The sequence below is a fragment of the Desmodus rotundus genome, chromosome 1, assembly GCF_022682495.2.
Source record: "Desmodus rotundus isolate HL8 chromosome 1, HLdesRot8A.1, whole genome shotgun sequence".
Taxonomy (NCBI): Eukaryota; Metazoa; Chordata; class Mammalia; order Chiroptera; family Phyllostomidae; genus Desmodus; species Desmodus rotundus.
The window spans coordinates 16,924,227-16,943,741 of NC_071387.1; the positions used below are offsets into that span (position 1 = coordinate 16,924,227).

The following is a 19,515-nucleotide window of genomic DNA, read 5'->3' on the forward strand; positions in this document are numbered from 1 at the left end:
AAAATCAGTGATTCCCTATGGTCCCTGCTTTGGAGAATTTTGTGAAATGAGTCCTATGGCCTACATTCACGTTTTAATTAAAGATTACAGCAAGCTTTCTTTGGAAAATTTCACAACTGGCCTTGGATCCATCTGGCTCTTCCTCCACCCGGGGGTACAATGCAGGATGAGAGCCATGTGATCAACTGAGAACACCCTTCCTCCCTGGTCTCTTTACTCATCTCTGTCCCACCTCAGTTCAGAGCAAGGTTGTCTGGCAGGGTGAGCCCCAGACCCATCTGCAAGCTTGGCTGGCGCTTGGGAGAGTGTCACCCAGCTTCTGGGCACTTTGGAGAGCAGCTTTGTGGCAGGGGCTGATGTTCTCCATGATAAATGAGTCCCTAAAGAGATGCTTACATCACGAAGTTAAGTGTTTGTGGTTAGCCTTGAGAGGAGGGAGGGAGGGGGGATGGCAGCTGGGGAGAGATCACCAGCCTCCCTTCTTGCTCCCCGGGTCCTTCCCTTCTCCAACCAACATTTGCTGCGCTCCTACTGTGTGCAGGAGCTCAGAGACTGCAAGGACGAAGCCAGCACAGTCCCTGCTCCCAACAGACAGGAAGACCAACCGAACAGTACTGCACCTGGTGTCATCAGCACTGCAACAGAGAGGGGCCCAGGAGGATGCTGAGACAAACACAACTCCAGCCTGGCCTGGTGGGAAGAGGGTGACAGGCAAGACTTTCTGCGGGAAGGCTTGCAGGACAAGCCCACCAGGTAGAAGACAACCCTCCTGGTAGAGGGAACGGCAGGAACAATGTGTAGAGGAATCTATCATAAGCCCAGGAAAACTTTTGGGTTAGAGTACAGGATGCAAGGGTAGGGGGCAGTGGGTTGTGGAGAGGGACAACCACAGGGGTCAGCAGAAGATAGAGTCCGAAGGACCTTGGGTCTCAGCGGGGCAGCTCAGTCTTTATTCTGAGGCCCCAGGGAGTCAGGGCAGGATTTTCCCAGGGAGGATGGCTGGGATTGAAGGGAGGAGTGGATTGAAGGGGCTGGACCCGGAGCAGGCGTGTGCAAGGGAGGGTCCCCTGATTGCTCAATGTTGCTTTTATTCACTCCCTCGAAGAGCATTTCTTGAAGGCCTGCTCATCCCTCTCCACCACATCAGGCTGGTCAGCCCCTGCCCCGTGCCCAAGCTCAGAAAAAAATGTATCGAAAGAGCGTGGCTGTGCCTGACAAAGCCTCCTTTGTGATGAGCCCTGGGGCCACCGTGGCGCGGTGCTCTGCTGCCCTCTAGCGAGGCCTTGGAGATGCACTCCAAGCCAGCTTCTAAGTTCTGAGTTTCCCCAAATGCCTTCCCTGTGTCCCTCCCTCAACCATGGGGGACCCGCTGTTCTTGATTAAAAGGTGCAGTTTTGGAATCGGGGACAGGCTCTGAACATTCAGCATTGTACACATTCTGACCCAGGTTGGAAGCCTGGTGTGAAAGTCCCTACAAACAGCCCATCACACCCCAACCCACACAGGTCCCCTGTCTCTGCGCTTTTCTCAAAATCCCTTCAGTGTGGCTCATCTCTGTGCGGTTTGAGGAGGACAACAAGCTGATAAACGAAACCAACGCACACTGAGACACGAATGATCAATAGTCCTTAACCCTTTAAGGGCATGTAAGGAAGCCCCTGATCACTCACTGGGTGTACAACGGGAAAAGGCAGCCTGCCACCGCAGACAGCACCGGGGCTTAGAGCTCAGAGTTCTGGGGTTGAACCTCCTGGCTCTGCCATTTGCAGCTGCTTTCTCCGTAGACAGACCCCCTGCCCATCTCTGTTTTCTTGTTTTCTCATCTGAAAAACAGGACAAACAGGTCATTCTTGTCCTGGGGTTAGAAAATATATGACAGATTGCAGAACTTCAGAGTTGAAAGGAATTTTAAAGATCATCTAGGGATTTTAATTTTGCTTTTTTTAAAAAAAAAGATTTTATTTATTTACTTTTAGAGAAAGAGGAGGGGAAGGAGAAAGAGAGGGAGAGAACATCCATGTGTGAGGGAATCATCCATCGAGAGCAACTGGGACCTGGCCCACAACCCAGGCATGTGCCCTGACCGGGAATCAAACCTGCGACCTTTTGGTTTGCAGGATGGTGCCTAACCCACTGAGCCACACTGGTAGGGCTTTATTTTGGTTTTTAGAGAAATCTTTACAATTTATGAATCACTTTCAAATATAGGCTTTTAGACTTATGATAGGGCTATAGCCCAATAAACCCATAGTAAGTTGAAAATACGTTAAGTCTCAAATTAATTTAATACTACACTGTAGAGAATTGGTTGTTGATCCTCGTGACCCTGTGGCTGGCCAGGAACCCCGCTCACTGCTGCTGCCCAGCATCACGAGAAAGTATCCTACCGCATATCACTAGTCTGGGAAAAGATCAACATGCAAAATTCAAAGTATGGTTTCTACTGAATGCTTATTGCTTTTGCACCATCATAAAGTCAAAAAATCCTAAGTCGAACCATTGTATGTCAGGGACCGTCTTTCTCACTGAAATCTCAGAACAACTGTGTAAAATCATTCATCTCTTTGTACAGGAAGGAAACAGGTTAAGAAAAGGGAAATGACTTGCCCAAAGCTCTCTGGTATGTTAGTGGCAGAGCCAGGGACAAGTCCCTCTTTGCTCTATGTTACTCTCCCTATTAGATCCTTCCTGTTAGGAGGCCCTATAAGCCTCACCTGCCACCCTCACCTCCCTGCCTCTGCTGGCCTCTGAACTCCCCTCAAAGCGCCTCCCTGCACACGGGATTGTAGCAGGACTAGGGGATTCCTCCGCCCAGTGCCCAGCACCCTCACAGACATCTGTGCTGCTTTCATAAGCCAGGCCAGGAGAGGGTTAAACACCAGTCCTGGCCTTGGCTCAGCCTTGGCATTGGAGAAGCAGGTGGCCCAATGTTTAACCAGATGCTTTGGGGCCTTCTGTCAACTCAGTCAAGAACTCAATCCAGCTCTGTCTTCCTAGAGCTGAGACCTGGCCCCTCCCACTCCTCTGGTGGGGGATTCCAAGAAGCTGGACCTGCTAGGAAGGGGAGAGGGGAGAGGAAGATCACAAAACTGGAGGAGTATGTGGGGAGAGTAGGGAGAGCCTGGCCCATGCCCTGCCGAGGTTTGCTGTTTGCCCTTCCCATCCCTGTCTCAGTATCCCCATCTGTACACAGAGGAGGCTGGTCTGGGTGGTCCCTCCTAATGGGATTGGGTAACAGCAAGGGATCTTCAGACTCTAGAACGCCCTAGCTAGGGGTCCCTAGCTTGGGAAAGACTTTCTCCACCAGAGGTGAGGGTGGGTAAATCTTTAACTAGCAAGCCCTGGGTAGGCCGAGCCTTTCCGGATGGATGACTGCCTGGGAAGGGGGGATGGGGGTGGAGGATGTGAGGTGTGTATAGCCGGTCCCAGCGGTGGTGGAAAAGGGAGGGCAGTGGGGAGGAAAAGGAGCAAGACTCCGGGAGAGCTAACTCCGTGAACAAAGCAGGGTATGGAGGAGCGCGGATCCCCCGATGGGTGAGCAGAAGTTCTGGGAGGTCCGAGGAGCCTCTGGGAGGTCCGAGGAGCCGCTGGATGGAGGGATGGTTTAACTCACCTTGCTGCCACAGGGACCCCGCGCGGAGCCTGGAGCAGGGGCCAGAGGGGCCGGATACGCCCATCCAGGTGGTGCTCAGGTGGGTATAGGTTGGCTAGGATGTGCCCCAGAGAGGAAGGGGCTGATGGAGACCTCGGGATGGACCATGCATCCTCCCGTTGGACCCCAGGGTGCGTCCCATGAGCGCTGCTGAGCTGCGTCGAGGGGAACAGAGCGTGCTGCACTGCACAGGGACCAGGACTCTGCAGGTGAGGGACCCTCCCACCCCACTCCAACTCCCTAGCCCCACCCCAGCGCCTAAAAACCTACCCAAGAGCGAGCTCCTCATCCTGACCCCTAGGCAACTTTGTCCAGGCCCCGCCCTCCCTAGGCCCCGACCCTGTTTCCACTGCCCCCTCCCTCAGGTGAGCCCTCCGGGCGGGGGCCCGGACGTGGCATTCCGCTTCGGGGCCGTACTGGATGGGGCGCGCACGCAGGAGGATGTGTTCCGGGCATGTGGCGTCAGGAGACTCGGGGAGCTGGCGCTGCGCGGGTGAGTGAGGCCTTGGGGGTCCTCCGCAACCCTGCACCGCCCTGACCCTCGGCCGCACCCAGCCCGCCACCTGGATCCAGCCACACACCCCCGCTGCCCACAGCTTCTCCTGCACCGTCTTCACCTTTGGCCAGACCGGCTCCGGAAAGACCTACACCCTGACGGGGCCTCCTCCCCAGGTGGGCTGAGCGCAAGAAGAGCTCCCCAAGGTCACGGGTCAGTGGGGAGTTACCGACAGCGCAGATTTGGACAGTGTAGCTCAGCCCCTTGTATTTGCAGACAAGGAAACTGAGGCCCAGAGAGGTGAGGGCGCTTGCCCAATATGCAGTTCAAATTTTGTGCCTTTTACTGACTAGCTCTCCATGTCTTCATCTGTAAAATGGAAGTTATAGTCCTGACTGAGAATTCAGTGAGATATTATATGGGAACTTGGCACTGTTCCTGGGGCATAACAAGTGGGGGCACTAGGAAGAGTAGTTATTACTGTGGTAATGTTTCTGCCCCCAGGGAGAGGGGGTGCCCGTACCCCCCAGCCTGGCTGGCATCATGCAGAGGACCTTCGCCTGGCTGTTAGACCGCGTGCAGCACCTGGGCGCTCCTGTCACCCTGCAGGCCTCCTACCTGGAGATCTATAATGAGCAGGTGGGGTCTACAATGGGCAGGTGGGGACTGACACAAACAGAAATCGAGCAATTGAATGGAAGCCATGCTTCCCAAGGAGCTTGGGCCAAGGGGCAGAATAGGTGGGGGGACTGTTGTCGGTAAGGTGTAGGGGTGGATGGATTTGGGGTCTTTCCCTCACCCTCCACCCTCATCTCCCAGGTCCGGGACTTGCTGAGCCTGGGATCTCCCCGGCCCCTCCCTGTTCGCTGGAACAAGACCCGGGGCTTCTATGTGGAGCAGCTGCGGGTGGTGGAGTTTGGGAGTCTGGGGGCCCTGATGGAACTTCTGCAGATGGGTACGTGCCACTTCAGGGGAGCTCTGGGATCCAGGGAAGCCTGTCCCTCTACGGTTCACCGAATGCACTCAGGGGCCCTTGCTGGGGCTGGGGAGTGGTGACCCGTGTGCGAGGTGAGGGCAGGCAAAACAACAATTCAGACATGGTGCAAGGACACCCCCCAGACCTGCTGCTTTGCCTTCCACACTCTTTCTGGGCCCACCTCTCTTTCCAGCCCAGCACCTCTGCCTCAGGCAGGCCTTTTTCTTTTTTCCCCCTCCACAAAGAGGCCTTGCCATCTCAAGGCTCCCTGCTTCCCATCTGCACTTTTCCTGTAGCAAACCATATCCCTCTTCCCCTCCAGACCCTCCAGACTCTTCCCATGTCCTGAAGGCCAAGGTCATAACTCTTAGTCTAGCCTCTAGGGCCGCCATTCCAGTCCTATCCGTTCATCCAGTGTTTATTGAGCACCCACCCTGGGACAGGCATTAGGGTACTGAGAGTCTGGGTTCCTGCCCAGCCCAGCATCCTATCCTGCCCGCTGGCCTCTCTGCTCCCCCTCTCTCCCTCCACACAGCAATACAAGAGGTGTTGATCAAATGTGAATCAGACTGACATTCTTCCACTCAGTTCTCTCTGTCCCCTTCTTGCCTGTTTGTGCCAGAGCCAGACCCCACATCCCCTCATTCTCCTTTCCTGCCACTGTGCCTTTGCACAGGCTAGGCCCTCCCTCACCGGGACACCTCTGCTCCTTGTCTGTCATTGGTGATCACCTACTCTTCCTACCAGGACCAGTTCCTGACGCTCTTCCCCTTCAGGTCTTAGCCGTAGAAGGAGCTCAGCTCACACCCTGAACCAGGCCTCCAGCCGAAGCCACGCCCTGCTTACACTGTATGTCAGCCGCCAAACTGTGAGTGTCCCAGCTTGGGGAAGGAGCTGGCCCAGGGCCACTCAGCAAGGGTCCGCCTCTGTGTGCGTAAACAACTTGGGTGTGTATAGGAAGTCGTGGTGGAAACCATATCCCTATCAAGCCCTGACCCCCCAATCCCAGCAGGTGCCTCCTGTGGATCCCAGGGAACCCCCCTCTGGTGGGAAGCTGTGCTTTGTAGACCTGGCCGGCAGTGAGAAGGTGGCAGCCACAGGATCCCGTGGGGAGCTGATGCTTGAGGCCAACAGCATCAACCGCAGCCTGCTGGCCCTGGGTGAGACCTGGGGTCCAGGTCTGAGTCCCTCCTCTTGTCCGACCTGTAGCTGTCCATGCAGCAGAGGGGCAATAGGAGCAGTAGTAGAACCAGAGGGGTTGTAGTGCATAAAGAGCTGAGGGCCAGGAGCCACAGGCCTCCTTCTGGCCTTAGCTTGCTGTTGACTTGTGCCTCTGCTCCTAAAGCCTTGTTGATGAATCTAGAGCCCTCATCAACTTTATTCTACAAGAATAAAGCTACATTCTAACTTGGGAGGTAGACTCGGTCAAGTGCAGAGTATGAGCCACCAGACATTCAGCCTGTCCCTTGTGCAGTTGGGCAGGCTGAGGGGAAGGGACCTGCCCTGTCTTCCCGCTTCCTCCCCAGAGGATGTGTGTGGGGAGATGCTCTGGGAGCTCCTCTCCATTCAGTCCACGTGTCAGACACTTTCTGAGCCCCTGCCGAGGGCCAGGCCCTTTGTTGGGCATCGGGGGTGTGGGTGGAGGTTCCCGTTCTACAAGGACCAGCTGCATGGCCTTGGGCCAGGGGTTGTAACCTGGCTGGGCCTCACTCTCCCCACCCAGGTCACTGTATCTCTCTGCTGCTGGACCCACGGCGGAAGCAAAGCCACATTCCGTTTCGAGACAGCAAGCTCACCAAGCTGCTGGCCGACTCACTGGGGGGGCGTGGGGTCACCCTCATGGTACCTGAGGGGGGCTGGCAGGGAAGAGTGGGGCCTGAGGGAGGGGCTCCCAGGGAGGAACACTCAGGGGCCTCCTCCCCAGGTGGCCTGCGTGTCCCCCTCAGCCCAGTGCCTTCCTGAGACTCTCAGCACCCTGCGATACGCCAGCCGAGCTCAGCGGGTCACAACTCAGCCACAGGCCCCCAAGGTGAATGGAGGGAGACACAGGCAGAGGGATGGCAGGGACGATGGCTGGGGCCAGGCAGTAGTTGGAACCTGAGTTGGTGTCACAACTGAAATCTGGGACTGAGTCAGTTAGGATTAGAGCTGAAATCCTGATGATGCGGTGGGGTCAGGGTCATGGTCAGTGTTGTGGCAGGTCTAAGGTTAGAGTCTGATTTGGGATATGATTCAGTGGGTATCATGATTAAGTTTGAGTCGAGTTAGGGGTCTGATGTGGAGTCTCGTTTGGGGTCAGGACCTGAACCAAGGTTCAAACAAACTGAGTTTTGGGTTGGACTTAGAGTAGGGTCCAGCTTACAGAGGGCCCTGCAGTCATGCAGCCGAGGCCATAGGTACTTTGATGCCGTTAGGACAAGGTGCCCCCTCCAGGTGGATGTAGCCTTGTGCCAGGGTGCAAGGCTGGTGGGTAAACATGGGCTGGTTTGGGGCTCCCCTCTCTCCCCACTCCCGGAAGCCCTCGTGCAGCATGTGACTTGCACGGCCACAAATGGCAGCTCTGGGCTCTTTCTCTGCAGTCCCCTATGGCAAAGCAGCCCCAGCATTTGGAGACTGAGATAGTGCAGCTCCGGGAAGAGAACCACCTCCTTCGGTCCCAACTGGGCCAGATGGACCTCAAGGGTATGAGCTCCCTGGGGGTGAAGCAGGATGTGGAGAGGGTCTGTGCTCCTGGGGATCCGGCCATCACCCCCTTCCCTGCAGTCTCTGCATTCAGTGGTACCCGAGTGGCTTGGGCCCAGCGGAACCTCTACGGGATGCTCCAGGAGTTCATGGTGGAGAATGAGAGGCTCAGGTAGGGCCCAGCCAGGGGGCTCAGTGCCTGTCTGTCACTGCTGGGCGGCTCCTGCCAAGCTGCCTCCCTCCCCGGTCCCTCAATCCCTCTGGCTCCATCCACCTGCTGGGGTTTTTACTGCACTGCAGTGGGGGTGCTGGCTGACACCCCCACCAGCCCTGCTTCCTGTCCCTGTCCCGGGATCTATTCTTCCCAGGAAAGAAAAGAGCCAGCTGCAGAGTAGCCGGGACCTGGCCCGGGATGAGCAGCGCATCCTGGCCCAGCAGGTCCACGAGCTGGAGCGGTGAGCACGGTCACCAGCCCAGAGACAGGCCTTGGGACAGAGGGCAGGTGGGAAAAGGGTAGGTTAATAGAATGGTTAAGAGTCTGACCTCTGGGTCCAGACCGCCTGGGTTCAAATTCGAGCTCTGCCACCTACTAGCTGTGCGACCTTGGGTGAGTCGTGTAACCTCTCACTGCCTGGTTTCCCTCCTCTGTAAAATGGGGATGATACAGTGCCCGCTTTACAGGCTTGTTTGAAAGATCAGATCAAATGAGTTCACGTGCAAAGTGTTGCGAATAGTGCCTGGCACGTAGTCAGGGCCCCAGGAATGTTTGTTGAAGTGGGGGACGTGGGGGCCAGCCTGGTGGGTCAGGTTGAGGGCTGCAGGCACAGACCCTGCTGTTCTTTCCAGGCAGCTCCTCTCTGCCTGCTACCTTCACCGGCCCTGCCCTGGTACAGCCCCACCATGTCCCTGTGTGATGGTGCCAACTCCCTCCTGCCATGTGAGTCTCTACCCAGCCTGAATGGGGAGGGGCAGGCATGACAGGGAACCTCTGACATACCCTCTTGCAGGCCCTGCCACCCCTGTGCGTCTGCCCCTGCTGCCACTTCTGCCCCCTGTGCCGAGCACCGCCGGCCCACTGGGCCTGCCCACGGAGGGAGCTCCACCTGCCCCAGGTAGGAAAGGCCCAGGTAGGGCTGAGGGAAGTCCAGGAGAACTGGAGACCTTGATCTAGGGGATCAGTTCAGGAGGCTCCAGAGCTCAAGGGCCTCCAGGGTCCCAGGCTGGGTCATGGGGGCAAGTGGCTGGCTTTGGGCTCCTTCTGCTCAGGGTTACAATCACTGTTTACCTCCTGCTCCTCCCCATCTTTCCTTCTTTTAGAAACTCTCTCTGCCATTTGCTTATTCATTCATTCACTTACATATTCTTCCCGTGTGCATCTGCTTATTCATGTGTTCGCTCACTCGCTCACTGACTCTCCCCCAAGCTGTTTGGTACAGACTGGACAAGGTCCCTGTCCTCAGGGAGTTCTAGTCTCCAGAGAGTACGTGACCAGGGCCCCCTGCTGCCCACAGGAAAAGTGCCCAAGACCTTACCCCTTTATGCCCATCTGTCATATGTGGTGCCTCACCAGGCAGGTGTGGCAGGGACGGTGGTGTTGTGCTTGGCACCAGGGAAATGCAGCACAGGGAGACAGGACTGAGTCACCCAGTGTCGGCTCTGGTCTTTCCTGCAGGTGTTTGGCGCTGAGGCCCCAGATGGCATGACCCTGTCTGCCCGGCCCCCACCCTGGGCACCGCCATGCAGCCCTGGCTCTGCCAAATGCCCAAGAGAGAGGTGGGCCCGGCCCTGGGGAGCTGGGGTGGAGGAGGGAGAGGCCTTGGAACATGAAGGCTCACCTCCACCACCCAACTCACCCTGGCCCAGGAGTCACAGCGACTGGACTCAGACCCGAGTCCTGGCGGAGATCCTCACCGAGGAGGAGGTGGTACCTTCTGCACCGCCCCTGCCCATGGGGCCCCCAAACACGTCGCCAGTGCTGAGAGGTGAAGAAGGGAAAGAGGGAGGAGCCACTAGTGTTTTCTGTGATCCTAGGCCAGAACCCACCCTCTTCAGACCTTAGTCTTTCCATTTCTGGAACAGGGCATGTGCTGAGTGGTAATTTCTAAGGCCTTTCTAGTTTCCAAACTTGGAATTCTCTTCCTAGGGTCACCTTCAGGCCTAGATGTATACCAGAGCCCATGGTGTATGTGGGGGGCAGAGGCAAGTGGGTACCCCCTGAGACTTCCCCAGAGGACGTTGGGACCCGATAAACCCAGGATAGTGCAGGCCTCAAGTCTCACCATGCCCCTCAGGTGGGGCCACAGTTCCAAACCTGGCCCGGAGACTGGAGGCCCTCAGAGACCAGATCAGCAGCTCCCTGCGACGCGGCCGGAGCCAGCCACCCTCCCATGAGGGTACACAGAGCCCCAGCCGAGTCCTCCCTCCCTGCTGAGGGCAAAACAGAAGCCCAGGAGACCACCATGCGACCTTGGGCTGGGCTCTTTGCTCTGGGGCTGCAGTCTCCCCATCTATTAAACAGGGGTAGCAGCTGCCGGTCTGTTCTGCTGGCTGGCTGGGCAAGGACAGTTCCTGAGGGCCAGGGGGTGAGGGCCAAAGGGCAGTTTGGGGGAGCAAAGAGAGGGTGCCACCCCAGACTATGAGACATGAGACTGGATTCAGGAGAAACCAGGCAGCAGGTCATGAAATGTGCATTCCAATAAAGAGGCCTCAGCTCCCAGTCTGGTGGGTCCTGTCCTTCGGGTAGTCACTTGCCATGGGGACATCCTAGAGGGGAGGAGTTCTTGGGGGACTGAGGAAGACGAGGCAAAGATTCTTGGCAGAAGGGTGTGTCCCCTTCTGGTCAGGAATATTCCAGATTTCCATCTCTTTCGTGTATTACACACTTTTTAACTGAGCAACTATTCTGTGTCACTGGGACACCACGGGGAAATGGAAAGATGAGCAGCTCCAGGAAGGAGATGTGAAGGAAACTGATTTGGCCTGGACCTGGGGCAGGTGGTGGAGTGCGGGGCGTGCTTCTCTGTGCTGGCTGCATGTGCCCTGGTGCTGGAAGGATCATGAGCCCCAAGTTCTGATGCCACAGACCTGCTCTGAGACCCTTGGCAAGTCCTGCCCTCTCCCTAGACCACTTTCTGGTGTTCGGTCAGTTAGATAGGGGACACGGCTCCCTGTCCTACTGAGCTCTGGCAAGGGTCATGGAGGTGAGGAACCTCATGATTCCGGGTACAGTGCCCAGGAGGCTGTAGACCATTCTGGGTCTACAATTAAGGGGAAGTCCCAACATGACCTGAGAAATTGGAGGTGCCAGTAGAGGACCTCATTACAACGAGAGCCACAAGGCTAACCTAACTCTCCCATTTTATAGTTAGGGAAACCGAGCCCCAGATGGCTGATTCCTCTGTTGGTTCATACATTCACTCATTCAGAAACACCACTGGCATCAACTGCAAATCAAGGCGATGGAAAGACTGGCAAGGGACAAGCTGGCTTTGCCCAGGGAGCTCACACTCTGGTGGGGAACAGACAGACAGACCTTTACCACCTCACACAAGTGCTCTGAAGGGGAAGCCAGGGTACTGGAGGCACAGAGGAGGGTCACCCAATCAGGAACTCTGAGGGATCCGGGAAGGGTTGCTCAAGAACGATGATTAAGGCTCAGAGAGTAAACAGCAGCCGGCCCAGGGCAGGTGGAAGGGCTGTCGAGGCAAAGGCCCAGAGACCTTGAGGTTCCAAACGTGGCCAGCACCAGGAAGCGCCTGGCCTTGTGGGCCACATCTGAAGTTGGGGCTTGTCCGGAGGGCAAAGGGGAACTACAGAGGTGTCTTGAGGAGTCACCAGCTTAGATTTGCATTGAGGTCATACCAGCCACCGTGGCAGGTGGGCCGACTGGTGAGGGTGAGCTGGAGGCTCACCAGTAAAATGACCAGTGTGGGTGATGAAATTCCTCAACCAGAAGTACCTGAGCCAGGCCTCAGGTTGGAATCAGCTGAGGCCTGGACCCTGGGCTCCAGCAAGGCACCGACCAAGCAGGCCAGCCTCAGTCACAGGTGTGGGGAGCACCGGGGAGGAGCAGGCTGAGGCCGGGGTGCCTGGGGAGGAGCAGGGAGCCTGGGGATGCCCCTGGGGAGGGAGTCGCAGTCATCACTGGGACAGTGCCCAGACTTGCCCACAGGCCTGGCCTGAAGAAATTGAGTCCCATTGCTCCCACCCCACCACCCAGCACAAGGCCAAGCAAGCAAAGACCCAGGGCTTTCCTACCTACCACGCTAGAAAATAACCCTAGGGATGTTCCCTAATGATGCCCTCCGATCCCCAGAAGAGTGAGGGCCCACAGACAAAGCAAGGTGCCTCAGGGTTACGCTTGAGCATGCTGTGTGACTTAGGGCAGGCTACTTGGCCTCTCTGAGCCTTCCCCAATATAGAGCCAGTGACTGAGATTCTCTCTGCAGGGATGGTCCCTGAAATGGGCCATCAGGGTCAGGTCAGGTTGGAGCCCCCAGTGGCCAGGAATTGAAAGGCAAGACTTGTGACAGAGTATTAGGGGTGTTCAACAGTGGTGACTGTGGGTGGCCAGTGTCCACAGAGGCAGAGCCCAGGGATCACGGGTAACAGCAGATACCACAGGCAGCTGGGCCAGATGGAGGTAGCTGTGGTTAAGTCCACAGACTGAGCCACACAAGTGCAAATCCCAGCATTATCACTTATCCATGGGTGATCCTGGGCAGGTGACTTAACTGCTCCAAGCCTGAGAGGCCTCACCTGCAGAATGGACACAGTAATAGCCCCTCACGGGATGGTCATGGGATTAAACCCACTGATGTATGGAAAGACAACAGCTTGAGGCTTTGCCTGTTGCAGACGAGTTAGCCAAAAGCAACTTGTAGTCAGCACAACAATTCCACGGAATTGACAATCTGAGTTTAAAAAAAAAATCAACAAATATTTATTGAGAACCCACTTTGAGCCAGCATTGAAATAGCATAAAAACACAGCATAAAAATCCTTCCCCCGTGGAAGACAGACAAAAAGCAAGAAAATGGACAGAACACATGGGAAGTCAGGTGGTGATAAATGCCGTGGAGCAAAATAGAATAGGGAGGTCCACCTGCCAGAGCAGGTGCAGCTCCAAGTAAGGGGGACAGGGGAGGTCTCATGCAGGTGACACCTGTACAGAGACCTGAAGGAGGGGAGGAGGGTGAGCCTGATTCACGCCATAAAGTCGCTTGTCTGCTCTCGGTAATTTTCTGCCCTAGGTGAAGCACATCTGCTTGGGTGGCTCCGCAGGTTTGAGCCTGGGCTCCTCCCCTGCCAGAGCCCTTATCTTACTCGCTGCCTCATACCCTGATTGCTGGGAGGTCTGCAGCCTCAGGCCCACCAGCCTTGGGCAGGGGTGGGCCCTGGCACTGAGCGGAGACTCTTCTTAGCTGCCTTGGAAGGGTGGTCAGGGACCACCCAGGGGTCCTTGGCTGTTGCTGGTCTGTGTTTGGATGATCCCTTCTCCTGCTGGAGCCAGCCACGATTTTCCAGTTCCCTAGTTCCAGCTCAGTGAGCCCCCGCTTACTTTCCCAGAGGCAGACTTGGGACTCAAAGGGCTAAGTCTGCGCTACAGCCGTCTCATAAGCCCTGTGTCCACTTCCCTGTCTGCATCCTCACTCTAGAGCTGCTGCTTGTCCAGAATCCCAGAACACCAGAGGAATTCCACAACACCCAGTAACATATCAGGACTCTTCACCTCCAGGGGCCTTACTGATAACAGGTGAATTGCAGAGGATGCTTCTGGAACCCTGAAAGCTATGGGCCTTTCCCAGAATGCTGGAATGTGGGAGTTCTTTGGCCCCATGAAATAAGGTAGTACTCCAGAACAGTCCAACTTAGAACGTGGTCTCTGGTACCTCAGAACGTTAGAATTGGGGGCAGCTCTCAGAAATTCCAAAATATTGTAGGGATTTCCCAGAATCCCAAATCCCGAAAAGATCTCTCTGAAATTTTGAAAGATCATATAGAAGTTGGAAGGGATTCCCTGGGATCTTTGGCTGGGGGTGGGGAGGTTCACCAGAGCTCAGAGGGTCATCCATAAGTTTCTAGAATGCTGGCAAGTCTAGAGAGTGAGTGAGCTAGATGTCTAGACCCCCGTTTGGGTTTTCCAGATCCTTAGGGGTCCCAACTCTTTGCTGATGCATGATGGGTTGTCGGATGGCACAAGCTTCAGGAAGAGCGCTCCTGTAGAGTCTTGTGTTAAAGGCTCTGAGGTCTCATCTGGGTGGCCAAGCCCCACGTGACTCCCAAGAGGGAAAGTCAGTGTGAGAGCATGTGAAGACCGTCCTGCCAGGAACACCCTGTGCCTGTCCCTCTGTCTGTTTTGGCCGCAGCAGCCTTCTCTCACAGCCCGGCTGTGCCCAGCCTTGTCTCACTCGGGGTCTGTCTTCCCTTTGTCTAAGGATGCATGTGCCCCAAATTCATACTTATTTAATGTTATGCACAAAAGGTTCATTTTGGCTGCTTGGAAAGATATTTTGTGTTCTCTTAGAGGACTTTTTCCATTTCCACCTTCTTATTGAGCTTCCAAAATCTCATCTCCCTTTATTTTAAGCAAACAAACAGGTGCAGCCAGGTTGGGCAGGTAGGGGTGGTCTTGCCATGAAACAAGGAGCAGAAGCTACTGGAAATTGGGGGCCTGTTGGTGCTGTGGTCGGAGACCAGGACTGGGGTCAGGGGACCTGGGTTCTAAGCATGCTGCAACGGACCTACGTGAGCCAGACAAGCCCCCTGGCCATCGCTGACTTCTGCAGGGGCTGGTCGTGGAGGAAGCTGGCCAGAGGTGTCTTTCTCAAGAACCTTCCCTCAGCTCACAGCTCTGGTCGCATCCTCTCACCCGTCACACATTTATTAAGTCCCTACCTGAAGGCCAGACCTGCTCTACTAGGCAGGGGGGACCCTGGCCTGACCTGTTCCCAAGGAGCTTCCAGGCAATCGGGGGAAAGGACAATAAAAGTGACAATTACTAGTAATGGAACAAATAACGATTAGCAAATTTCTGTGGTGGGAGCGTTGTTCCCAGTACTTGCCGGGTATTAACCCATTCATTGCTCACGACAGCTCTGTGAAGTAGGTACTATTATTATCCTCATGTTGCCAATAGGGAACCAAGCCAAGAAGAGGTCTGGGACCTTTTCCAAGGTCGTAGAGCTAGAAGGCAGCAGAGTGGGATTTGCAATGGAGTGGTCTGGCTCCTGAATACGTGTTCTCAACCACAGTGCCAAGTGCCACCCAGTAGGACCACAGAGGAAGGGCAAACAGAGGAGCAGTTTCTGTCCAACCCAGGAACCTCTGACCACATGGAGCAGCCTCCCGGGGTAAATCGGTCTGCATGAAAGCCCAGCATGACCCGGCAGGGCCAGACCCTGCAGACGTCTTTGAGGGGGCAGAGGAAGGGACCTCCCAAGGTTTTTCTGTCCATGGAAGAACCCTCACCAACCCCAAAGATAAAGGAATTTTTTACAAACTGTCCAGTGAAGCAGGATTCTGGGAAGCCTGTGCTGTAACTCAGAGAATTCAAAATGAACCCCTAAGGTTGGCCCTTGTGTGGTGGATGGGGCCCGGGCTGGAGATCTGGGGGGAATCCAGGCCACAGAATCTTGGGCATACCCACTCCCTCCCTCAGCCTCAGTCTGCCAACATATGGCTGTGGGAGCCCGGGCAAAGCAGTCGACATCTCTGAACCTCAGTCTCCTCCTCCGCAACATGGGGATAAGTTTGGTTTACCCTGTGAGATGTTAATATGTGCTCATAGGGCATGATGTGAGGATTGAAAGAGTGGATCCATATAAACTGTTAGGACAGAGCCTGGCGTGCAGTCAGTGCTGTGTAAATGCTAGTTGCTATTGCTGGTTTTTATGACAAACGGATGCTCTCAGCACAAACACCTCACCGTTCCTATACTCACGGGAGAGGAATTGCATTCATATCTGGACTCCAGTTCTACAGACTCATAAACTTGTTGACATCCAGCTCTACTGGCGTCTTCCTTCAAGGACTCTTCTGGGGACAGAAGTGCCCATTCAGGACTCGTGCCCAGGGAAAGAGCTGCGAAAGAGTCCCTGCTCCCCTTCCAGGGCAGCTGACCGGGAGACATCACTTTCTTCATTGAAGAAAGGCCAGTACGCCTTGCGCAAGAGTCTAGCTTGCCTTGTGGCTTCTGAAAAGAGCTATTTTAGTCCCTCCCAGGACACTGGGTGATGTCAGCTCGGTCAGCCAGGAGTCAGGCTGGCCCCTGGAGGTCCTGCTACAATGGACAGATGAGACCAGCCTGAAAAGAGCAGGAAATGCATGTGTCCTCTTCTTGGATGCAGACAGACCTCTGGAAAATTATTCCTCTGGGAGCCCTTTCTTCCGGGGTGCAAGGGGAGCCAGACCCTGGGCCACAAGCTCTGTCCCTGGGGCAGCCAGAGGACACAGCTCCAATGTCTCACTTTTTGCCTCTCCAGGCTAAGCCACCCACTCTCACAATCAGGAAGCTAATTTGGCAACACCTAAGGGCGCCTTCCACCCAGGGCACCTCCACCCAGGCCTAGCACTTACTGCTGTGCGTTTGCTCGGCTGTCTCCAAAGAGCAACAAGAGGACACGTTTCTCATCATTTAGTTCTTCTACATCCCTTTGAGCTCTTTTTACCCCCCTTTAACACAGGAAAAGACTCAGATTCAGAAAGGTGGAGTAACTTAAGATCAAACAGGCGGGAAGGGGTCCCGGCCATGACCAGAAACTAGGTCTGTCTGGGTGCAAAGTTCAGCTGCTTGACCATCACTCTGGGGGACGAAGCCTTGCAAATCCCCCCCCCCCCCCCCCCCCGATACACAGACTAATGCAAAATCAACACAAGGAAGCCACTACCGAACAAGGGCTCTTTGCTTTTTAAATTGCATCATTCGTGGTATCAGCCACTCACCCACTGATCATTATCTTAGACTTGGGGAGGATTCAACCTCCCAGTTGCTCTCAGCTGTCTTCTCGTTGGGTGGTCCTTATTGGGGTCTGACTTCACGGTTCTAAGTAAGTCAATTAGCACGTGTTCACTGAGCACCTACTAAGTGCCCAGCACTGTGTTAGGCCCTGAAGAGGAAGAGAAGGGTCAGATTGCAGGGAGGCAGACTATGAGCATGCTCTTGGCTGGGGAAGGGAGAGCCAGACTCACATAAGCCTGGCTCCAGGTGTGGGGAATCGGTGAAGGGGAACAGCGCACTCCCTGCCCGAGGTTGCTGAAAGTACAAGGCCCAAGGCCCTGCTGTGTATCAGGAACAGGGCTTGGCAGGTCGGCACAGTGACTTGGGTGATAGTGAGACAGATCTGGGTTTGATTTCGCTACTCACTGGCTGGGTGCCCTTTGACACTGGATCACCTGGTCTCTCAGCCTCAGTTTCCCCATCTGCTAGTATGACTGCCATCATAGTAAAATGATAGAACCTTAAAGGGAGGATTCAGTAAGGAGATGTGCTTGTGGAGTGCTTGGCATGGAGTCTGGCACATCACATATGGTAGAGCCTTAATCACATGATTATTCAGATTACAGCCACCTTGTGGTCTACAGCAGGGGTACCCAATTCTGGCTTAGCTGGAGGATCTCCCAGGGAACTCTTTTTAAAGGGGCCTCACCTAAGCATCCTACTCTGTAGCCAGGGTGGGATAGGCAAAGTAGAAGCTGGCTGTTTTACACTCACCATTTTCAACAGGCTGCGGTAAGAACTTCTCTGGCCAGAACAGTTCAATGGGCCTTTGCCTTAGCATCTGGTTCCTGGTCTGAACTGTGCATCTGTGAGCAAACCTGTGGTCTTTCCAGAAGTCCTCTGCTGCCCTCTAATGGACACGGGTTGCGCATGCCTTTCTGCAGCCTCTGCGTGCTGAGTGCCTGGGATGATATCGCCCCTCCATTGTGTACACCTGGGGAGCACTTTCACAAATGCCCCTCCTCTGGTTCTATTTAAGTCCTGTCAAGTGAGTTACTATTACCCTCGTTTGGAGGTCTAGATGAGGAAGGCAAGGCCAGAAAGGGAAGGACTGCCCCCACGGTCACCCAGCAAGTTTCAAGAACTGAGACCCAAGTCTCTGAAGGCCTAGCTTTTTGGGACAAGGGTGGGGAACAAGTACCAAAGTCTAGAAATCACAGGGCAGTGAGGATACCTCCTCTCCTATCGCCTGTCACGGAGTCCTGGGTGCTGCTCACCTCCAGCTTGGCCATGAATGGACAGGCTTTGGCTCCAAGTCCGAGGGAGCTGGGCAGGGTCAAGCATTTGGGGCAAAGTCTGCAACTAGACACCTCCTCATAGGGGAAGGAAGGTCACCCTGCCATCCCCCTCCACCACGAGCAGAGAAAGGCCCGAATCTTGACCACACCTTTTGGTCTGAGTTCTGCCCAATATCCTTGATGTCCCTGCTGGTCCAGTCACCAAGTCCCAGTGCCCCAGCTTCTTGGAAAACTCCTAGGGAGTTGCTTTCTTGGACTTCCCACTTCCACTGCCTCCTCATTGGTTTCCCCTGATTAGGAATCAGAATGGCCACTCACTTCTGAAAACCCACCAGTGCTCCCCATACACTCCAGACAAGGAGCAAGCACCTCGGCCTGGTACCACAGTCCTAAGTGCTGGGCCTCAGCCACACCCACAGCCTCATGTGGCCATGCCCCTCTGTCCCCCAAGCTCCAGACCTATGGTTTTTGGTTGGTTTGGTTTTTGTATTCCAAATGCATCTCTCTCTCCCTCTCTCTCCATCTTCCTCCTCTAAGCCTTTCTAGTTGCTGTTCCTTCTGTCTGGACTACCCTCTCCCCCCACGCACCCCATGCACTTCTGTCTGGCTAAGTCCCCCTCATCGGGTTAGACTGCCTCCTCTGGCCTTGGCTTCCCCATCGCTGCAGTCACCATTCTGTCTAATCATCTCCTCCTGCCTCCTCCCTCCCACCCTGACCAGGAGTGAGCTCTGAGAGCCCGGTACTATCCTCACTGACGCGCACCCAGCGTGTATTTGGTGACGGAAAGAGTGGACGAATGAATAAGTGATGGGGAAAAGCGGGGTGCTGGAAGTCAGGTCGATCTGACCCCCAGCCGGCCATGAGCTGGATGACCTTGAACAAGTCCCATTCCCTCTCTGAACACACATTTTCATCTGAAAATGAGGCCTCCCTTCCCCACTTCTCAGGGCACCTCTCAGGCTCTGAGGCTTCCTGGAAGGGGCAGGCCCTTCCCCTCCCCTCAAAATGATTCTGGAACCTGTCCAGTTCCTGTGGACTCTTGGGTTTCTGGATCCCCTAAGCGGGCAGTGGCCCCAAAGCCGCCCTCCCCACCCTGCCCCAGTGTCCAGGGTGGGAAGAGGGCGCAGCCCCTCCTGACCGCACTGCCAGCGGTGCATCTTTGTGTCCCTCCCAGGGTTAATTTTTAAAAAGCAGCTCAAAGTCCAGTGGGTCCTGGCAGAGATTGCTCCCTCTGTTTGTGCTGGTTAATAATCTCAGGAGAGCAAACATCCCTGGAGGCAGGAGAAGAAATCAACATCCTAGTCAGGCCTCCGGCCTCTCCCCTCCCCCAGGACAGGCTGTGTGTCTGAATGAGCAGCCCTGTCCAAAGAGGCCCACATTGTTCTTCAGCCCGTGGGCCTTGGGCTTCCCATGAGCCAATGGGGTTGACAACCCTAATAATGTTGTGAAGATCAGAGGGGTCCTCCCGGTAC

General features: G+C 55.3%; 1 protein-coding gene across 8 annotated transcripts; it reads left to right on the top strand.

The window, feature by feature from the left end:
• The first annotated feature begins 3,049 nt into the window (after window positions 1–3,049).
• KIF12 (kinesin family member 12) lies at window positions 3,050–10,522 on the top strand. Of its 8 annotated transcripts, none has more exons than XM_045197071.3 (19): window positions 3,050–3,141; window positions 3,627–3,692; window positions 3,783–3,861; window positions 4,018–4,145; window positions 4,249–4,324; window positions 4,653–4,787; window positions 4,968–5,103; window positions 5,901–5,992; window positions 6,134–6,284; window positions 6,848–6,966; window positions 7,049–7,153; window positions 7,704–7,806; window positions 7,888–7,978; window positions 8,175–8,261; window positions 8,653–8,743; window positions 8,814–8,918; window positions 9,479–9,579; window positions 9,670–9,788; window positions 10,098–10,522. In XM_045197071.3, exons 3-19 carry the CDS (start codon window positions 3,793–3,795, stop codon window positions 10,235–10,237), a joined length of 1,848 nt encoding a protein of 615 aa, XP_045053006.2. In that variant the 5' UTR covers window positions 3,050–3,141; window positions 3,627–3,692; window positions 3,783–3,792; the 3' UTR covers window positions 10,238–10,522. The 8 variants fall into 8 exon arrangements, with proteins under 8 accessions (XP_045053006.2, XP_045053002.2, XP_045053003.2 ...); XM_045197067.2 differs by lacking the exon at window positions 3,050–3,141 and adding an exon at window positions 3,380–3,534; XM_045197068.2 differs by lacking the exon at window positions 3,050–3,141 and adding an exon at window positions 3,380–3,534 and having other exon boundaries at window positions 6,137–6,284.
• The last annotated feature ends 8,993 nt before the right edge of the window (window positions 10,523–19,515 follow it).